At 46.1% G+C, this 8224-nt stretch overlaps 1 protein-coding gene across 3 annotated transcripts in view; it reads left to right on the forward strand.

Annotated features, from left to right (window-relative positions):
* TP63 (tumor protein p63) overlaps positions 1–4252 on the forward strand; it is a 215558-nt gene extending 211306 nt beyond the window's left edge. For all 3 annotated transcript variants that reach the window (XM_067466131.1, XM_067466132.1, XM_060767267.2), the window contains one exon: positions 508–4252. In XM_067466131.1, the coding sequence (XP_067322232.1) occupies positions 508–810 (303 nt within the window). In that variant the 3' untranslated portion in view covers positions 811–4252. The remainder of the gene's footprint in view (positions 1–507) is intronic.
* The last annotated feature ends 3972 nt before the right edge of the window (positions 4253–8224 follow it).

Consider the following 8224-nt stretch of genomic DNA (forward strand, 5'->3'; position numbering starts at 1 on the left):
AAACAAACAGACAAAATACAAAATTTGTGAGTTTGGTAGTTGATTAAATGTCCTTTGACCAGTATCTGGCCACTTGGAGTGCCTCTGGTGTTGCCTCAAGGAGGTCCTGCATTGTGCATGTGGCAGGGCTCAGGGTGCATTGCAGCAGGTGGTCAGCGGTTGGCTCCTCTCCGCACTCACATGTCGTGGATTCCACGTTGTAGCCCCATTTCTTGAGGTTGGCTCTGCATCTCGTGGTGCCAGAGCGCAGTCTGTTCAGCGCCTTCCAAGTCACCCAGTCTTCCGTGTGCCCAGGGGGAAGTCTCTCATTTGGTATCAGTCATTGGTTGAGGTTCTGGGTTTGAGCCTGCCACTTTTTGACTCTTGCTTGCTGATGTGTCTCTGTAGCTATTCAGATGTGTAGTCTGCTCCCAGCTCCATATAACCAAAGCCAGATGCAGCCCTTTGTGGGTTACTTTGGCCACGGTTTCCTTTCACTGACTTCCTTCTTGCTTCCTTGCATTCCAGGATCTGGTGAGCCTGAAAATCCCGGAGCAGTTCCGCCACGCCATTTGGAAAGGCCTCATGGACCACCGGCAGCTCCACGACTTCTCCCCTGCGACGCCCCACCTCCTGCGCACCCCCAGCGGAGCCTCCACTGTCAGCGTGGGCTCCTCCGAAACCCGCGGAGAGCGGGTCATCGACGCCGTGCGCTTCACGCTCCGCCAGACCATCTCCTTCCCGCCCCGCGACGAGTGGAACGACTTCAACTTTGACCTGGATGCCCGCCGGAACAAGCAGCAGCAGCGCATCAAGGAGGAAGGGGAGTGAGGCTCCCGCGGCGCTCCTGGCATCCCTCGCAAGCGCATGAGTCTATGGACCTCTTGCTTGTTTCGCAAGGTGCGAGGGGCATGAAAAAGGAAGGGAGACTCCCTCAAGTGCTTCAGTTCTAGCTATACCTGCCGTTCTGCTCTCATGCTTTGGCCCAAAGGGCACCGTTTTGTATTTTTTAATAAGCCATAGCTCTTTTTTTCTTTCTTTGTTTGAGAGGGAGCATTGTTGTCCTTTTATATGGCTTTAGTTCCTTCTGGAAGTGATGGATGTCTGCAGAACTGTGGCTTTCCATTGATATGGCACTTACTTTCCATGCTTCTGCCAAAGCCAACATGTCTCCATGTTATGCGAGTTGCCCAGTTGGTGCAAGGTAATGGGTCTCTGTCTTTCCATACCCAAGATCGAGTGGATTGTCTCTTGCAGGCTTTTGGGTGGATCTTTCTCCTGAGTATGCATATATATGCCTGGGCTGTAACATGTTAAAGACCTGGAGCAGGCCGTGAACCGTGTTGTGAGGTGCGACAGTTGCAAACTGGAATGCTGAGCACATGGATCTCAGTCTAATTGCATGGTCATGTGCTGTGATTCATGTTCCTCTCCTGAAACCTTTCCGTTGCAAGGAGAGAGGTGTGCCTTATGGGTACATAAATGTGTGCATGGCCAATATGCTCAATTCTCCCCATCAGTAAGCATTGTTTTCTGGCATGACCTAACCCCACAGCCATCCTTCTCTGTTATCATCCTCATGGCTGTCATGAGAGTTACAGAATATTGGCATTTCTCCTGACGTGCCTTACACCTCCCTTGCTTTTTTGCAAGACCATTATATTTTTCTGTCCCTTTTAGTAGCCCTTCAGTCCTGGTGCAGCCATGGCAGAGATGTTGGGGAAACACTACCCTTGGGAGACCAAACGCCACCATAACGTGGGTCTGTTTAGCTTTGCCATTAAGTGCATCCCAGGTAGGCTGCGCAATAGCGGAAGAAGTCACATTCTTGAAATGAAGCAGATCCAAACCAGATTGGATGCCACTTTTCTCTCCCCTCCCATGCTTCTCCTTCCCTGAATGATGCAGGCTGGAAACTGGCCATTTTCTGCTCCTTCCCAAAGGGTTCCAACAGTTAACCTTTGCACCATGGAAGGGCGCAGAGGGACTTTTTGTGCCTCTAATGTTGTGGGGTTACAGTCCCCATCAAAGTGTGATGCAGGATGGTGGGAATTGCAGTGCCAGAACATCAATCAAAAATAGTTTATTGTACGGGCCCAAGGCCATGACAAAAAGCACCACACACGCACAGTAGTACCCTCGGAGTACAGGCACCAAAGATGCTAAGCAGAAACCATAATATGCTCCCACAACAAAAACAATGGAAGTTAATAATAGTTAAAATACATTTTAGGAGAGGATCCAGTTAACCCATAGTGTCTCCTTGGCAGTTGATAGCAATTTTATCTAACTCTGTCTTTCTGATCTTTTTTGCAAAGCGAGCAAAAAGGACTACTTTGTAAGTTACTTACTCATTTGTGTCACTCAGCAGAAACTGCATGGTTTCTGCAATAGTTTCCTTTATGTCAACAAGGGTTTCAGGTGTCTTTCCCTTGGGTCACTATACAGTGAGCAGACAAACAGATAATGCACAATGTCTTCTACCTGACATTGACTACAAATACATAGTCTGGTTTCCCAGGGAACATTTTGGTAGCGACCATCTAACACTGCGATTGGCATCACTTGAAATCGCAGCTCGGTGAAGGCAGTCCTCAAGGAAGGAGGCTTGACTGGCTCTGAAATGTTCAGTTTTCAAAAAGGGGAAAAATCTGAGTTCCTGATTGATTGCAGGGTCCTTCTTGGGTCAATCCAAAATAGCCAGCCTCTTGGTTGTTGTAGGTTTTTTGGGGCTATATGGCCGTGTTCTAGAGGCATTCTCTCCTGACGTTTCGCCTGCATCTATGGCAAGCATCCTCAGAGGTAGTGAGGTTAATTTTTTTAACAGCCATTTAGTTTCATTGGGATTTCCAAATTGACACGGAATTGACACCTCACTACCTCTGAGGATGCTTGCCACAGATGCACTACCTCTGAGGAGGCTTGCCATAGATGCAGGCGAAACGTCAGGAGAGAATGCCTCTAGAACATGACCATATAGCCCCAAAAAACCTACAACAACCCAGTGATTCCGGCCATGAAAGCCTTCGACAAGCCAGTCTCTTAGTTGTCTCTTAGTCATGTCCAGGGCGGAATTCAATTCAGGAAGATTGTAGTTGAGTAAGAGGTCCTTCAGTCCGGATCTCCATTGTCCATGGCCACTCATTTCCTCGTAGCACAACACTGGAAAACAGTCGCCCTGAAGGGTAACAATTCGTTTGAAGTTTCTTAATTGGGCACAATCTATTCTTGATTTTACTGACGGCCATCCAGATTCGCTGCACAGAAACGCAGCCATTGAGAAATTGTGTGCTTTTCTTCAACGGGCCTTGACTTGCCATTTCAATTCAAGTCAGTTGCCACTCTTCATTTGCAGATTTGCCTGTGTATTTCACTTTCTAGGAAACTCTAGATCCTCCAATGCAACTTCTGGTGACCATAGATTCAAGCTACAGAATGTGTACATTCTTAGAGTGTTTCCTAAAGTTTGAAAAAGCCTTTTTAATTCACTTTTGTAAAAACTTCCATGAGGTTCTGTGCCTCTAACAAACATGGAGGGCTGTCTGTCCTGATTCACAGATTTCATCTCCGTGAAAACAAGTGTAAACTTGCTTTGTGTGTACATGTTTATACTGTATTGTTGTTGCTTTTGCATCACTTTCTCTCCACTCAAGAACCATGCAAAAGCCTGTCATCTAGATCTGCAACCACAATCCATTTTCTTTACATATCCATATCTACCGATGCCTCCCATTCACCCCTGCCTTTCCTTGATGGACAAATACTTTGCTAATTTTGGGCACCGATGCATTCAGTCCATGCAATCTGAAGCATTTCTTTCCTTTTTGTAAAAATTGTAAGTATAGAATAGAGTTCTACCTTACCATTTCCTGGCCAATTTTCTTTCTCTCCCTCTCTCTTTCTCTTTTTTTAATGGTTATTATTTCTCCTGGGGATAATGGGCCTTTCAGAACCACATTTTTTTTGCTCATGTTTTTATAATTTTTTTAAAAAAAACACAAGAAGTTGTTTTTGTGGGAAAGCTCTGATCTGTATTATAACTCGTGAATTGATCGTAATGTCCACAGCAAGGCGTTGCCTGAGTTTGTGAAACACAGCAGGCAGGAATTAGGGAACGCGCTCGAAACCTGAACAAAGGTGGGTTGACTTCAAGAGTCCAAGATTTCAAGGTTAATTCCTGCAGTTCAAATACCACATTGTTAGAAGTATTACAAACATTGTTGAAACGTACTCTGTTGTCATTGCCAGTGTAAATAAAACCACATTGCCAAAAGCCATTGTTGCGTGTTCCTTTTGACCTACGCCATTTTTAATAGGCACTTTAAAAGCCTCGCTTCCCATTCAAGCAAATGTAGGAAAGACTCTGAATTCTGGGCACCACAATTCAAGAGAGATATTGACAAGCTGGAATGTGTCCAGAGGAGGGTGACTAAAATGATCAAGGGTCTGGAGAACAAGCCCTACGAGGAGCGGCTTAGGGAACTGGGCATGTTTAGCCTGAAGAAGAGAAGGCTGAGAGGAGATATGATAGCCATGTATAAATACGTGAGAGGAAGCCACAGGGAGGAGGAGGGAGCAAGCTTGTTTTCTGCTTCCTTGGAGACTAGGACACAATGGAACAATGGCTTCAAACTACAAGAGAGGAGATTCCATCTGAACATGAGGAAGAACTTCCTGACTGTAAGAGCTGTAAGAGTTTGGTGGAGGCTCCTTCTTTGGAAGCTTTTAAACAGAGGCTGGATGGCCATCTGTCAGGGGTGATTTGATTTCAATATTCCAGCTTCTTGGCAGAATGGGGTTGGACTGGATGGCCCATGAGGTCTCTTCCAACTCTTTGATTCTATGACTCCCCTATGGGCCTCACAAGCACCCACAGCAAGTGTGAATATTTCACCTTCCTCTATAGCTGGCATGGGCAAACTCTGGTCTTCCAGGTGTTTTGGACTACAACTCCCACAATTCCTAACAGCCAGAAGACTGTTAGGAATTGTGGGAGTTGTAGTCCAAAACACCTGGAAGGCCAGAGTTTGCCCATGCCTGCTCAATAGTGTCTCTCAAAAGGGCATCAGCAGATGCATCAACTCTTGTTACCATTTTGAGAAGGACCACAGAGAAAACAGTATTCAAGGATGTTATGGATCTCTTTCCTCATGAGGTTGGAGTTGGAGATAGTTTTGAAAGTTTGTACATGAATGGTTTCATGCTTGACTGCCTAAAAACCACACCACTTTGGAAAGGGAAAAATAGCAATTAGGAGGGTTCACAAATGTGGGGCCTATGTGCCACATAAGGTACATCTACACTGTGGAATGAATGCAGTTTGGCACAACTTTAGGTTTTATGGCTCAATGTAATGGCATCTTGAGATTTGTAGTTTGGCAGAGCACCAGCACTTCGTAAAACTCCAGTCTTGTAAAGCTCCACCTTCCACGATTCCAGAGCACTGGGCCTTGGTACTTAAAGCGGTGTCAAAGTGCATTAATTCTCCAGTGTAGATGCATTTTGGGAAAAGAGTAGGGTATATAAAAGAAGATGGGTGGCATCCTGAATTAGGAGGCATATAGTTCTGCACGAGTTGAGACTTCTGTCCCCAAAATCCACCTGTTAAACTGATAGAATTCTCAACACAACCACACTGGGTGCATCTACACTACATAATGAATGCATCATAACTCCACCTTAATTGCAATGGTTCCAATTCCATGGAATCCTGGGATTTATAGTTTGTTGAGGCCCCAGCACTCTTTGGCAGGGAAACATACTCTGTTGTCATTGCCAGTGTAAATAAAATCACATTGCCAAAAGCCATTGTTGTGTGTTCCTTTTGACCTACGCCATTTTTAATAGGCACTTTAAAAGCCTCGCTTCCTATTCAAGCAAATGTAGGAAAGACGCCCCTATGGGCCTCACAAGCACCCACAACAGGTGTGAATATTTCACCTTCCTCTATAGCAGGCATGGGCAAACATAATTAATGCATCATAAATCCACTTTAATTGCCATGGTTCCAATTCCATGGAATCTTGGGATTTGTAGTTTGTTGAGGCCCCAGCACTCTATGGCAGGGAAACATACTCTGTTGTCATTGCCAGTGTAAATAAAACCACATTGCCAAAAGCCATTGTTGTGTGTTCCTTTTGACCTACGCCATTTTTAATAGGCACTTTAAAAGCCTCGCTTCCTATTCAAGCAAATATAGGAAAGACTCCCCTATGGGCCTCACAACAGTTCTCAGGATCCCATAGCATTCAACCATGGCAATTAAAGTGGGGTCAAACTACATTCATTCTGCAGTGGAGATGCACGCTATGAAAGTGGGGTGGATGCAGAACCTGTCCTGAAGATTCAGTATCAAGGACTTCTCATCCCAGGGGATTTGTGAGTAGATCTTGAGTGCAAAATCCTTTCCCTGTTCCATGCTCTCAAAGCAAGTGGTTGTCATGGGTTATCCCCTGCTTTCCCTCCTCCAAATGGAAAACACTTATCAGTATTTTATTTATTTATTTATCGTGTCATCAGCAACCATACCATTGTATTACATTTCTAACAGAACAAAACAAACAAACATAAAAAAGCACAAATTTGCAAACTTGGTAGTTGATTAAATGTCCTTTGACCAGTATCTGGCCACTTGGAGTGCCTCTGGTGTTGCCGCAAGAAGGTCCTCCATTGTGCATCATGTGGCAGGGCTCAGGTTGCATTGAAGCAGGTGGTCAGTGGTTTGCTCTTCTCCGCACTCACATGTCGTGGATTCAACTTTGTAGCCCCATTTCTTAAGATTGGCTCTGCATCTCGTGCCAGAGCGCAGTCTGTTCAGCGCCTTCCAAGTCGCCCAGTCTTCTGTGTGCCCAGGGGGGAGTCTCTCATCTGGTATCACCCACGGATTGAGGTGCTGGATTTGAGCCTGCCACTTTTGGACTCTCGCTTGCTGAGGTGTTCCAGCGAGTGTCTCTGTAGATCTTAGAAAACTATTTCTAGATTTAAGTCGTTGATGTGCTGGCTGATACCCAAACAGGGGATGAGCTGGAGATGTCTCTGCCTTGGTCCTTTCACTATTGGCTGCTACTTCCCGGTGGATGTCAGGTGGTGCAATACCGGCTAGATAATGTAATTTCTCCAGTGGTGTAGGGCGCAGACACCCCGTGATAATGCAGCATGTCTCATTCAGAGCCACATCCACTGTTTTAGCATGGTGAGATGTGTTCCACACTGGGCATGCATACTCAGCAGCAGAGTAGCATAGCGCAAGGGCAGATGTCTTCACTGTGTCTGGTTGTGATCCCCAGGTTGTGCCAGTCAGCTTTCGTATGATATTGTTTCCGGCACCCACTTTTTGCTTGATGTTCAGGCAGTGCTTCTTGTAGGTCAGAGCACGGTCCAGAGTGACCCCCAGGTATTTGGGTGCGCTGCAATGCTCCAGTGGGATTCCTTCCCAGGTAATCCTCAGAGCTCGGGATGCTTGTCTGTTCTTAAGGTGAAAGGCACATGTCTGTGTTTTAGATGGGTTGGGGATCAACTGGTTTTCCCTGTAATAGACAGTAAGAGCACCTAGAGCTTCGGAGAGCTTCTGTTCTACCATCTCAAAGCTCCCTGCTTGAGCGGTGATGGCATGATCATCAGCATAGATGAAGCTCTCTGTCCCTTCTGGCAGTGGCTGGTCATTTGTATAGATGTTGAACATGGATGGAGCAAGCACGCTCCCCTGAGGCAGGCCGTTCTTCTGTTTCCGCCATCTACTTATCAGTCATCCATAGCCATTGAGTGTAGAATCATTTCAGGGATATGAACGCACTGTTTGTGAAACAGCTTATAGTAACTATAAAAATAAATACAAATGTTTGGGAGGCATCACTGCAGGAGAAGAAGGGAAGGTGTTGGCCACCTTGATGTGCTTTGTCTCAGTGCTTTGCTATTGCCTGAGGCAACTCTTGGCCCTTGACCATGTTGTATTTCCTAGGAAGCCCCGCTTCTCTGACCAATCAAAGGTAGATGTGGCACTCCCTTCTCCCGTAAGAGTTGGCCGTTCCAGCTTCTCGAAGGTGGAAAACAACTAATCGAGCTTCTTGTCCTGGAGCCAATCCGCCAACGCCCAGGTTCTTTGTGTGGCTCCGTGGACCCAATCCTCTTGGGAACCAACCAAGTCACTGGCAGCAATTCCACAAAGCAATTGGCATCCTTGAGAAACTCAAACTGGGTACGTTGTGGATAATCGCAAAAGGGCTTAGGAACCAAATGTAAGCCATGA

Source organism: Anolis sagrei, chromosome 3 (assembly GCF_037176765.1).
Source record: "Anolis sagrei isolate rAnoSag1 chromosome 3, rAnoSag1.mat, whole genome shotgun sequence".
Taxonomy (NCBI): Eukaryota; Metazoa; Chordata; class Lepidosauria; order Squamata; family Dactyloidae; genus Anolis; species Anolis sagrei.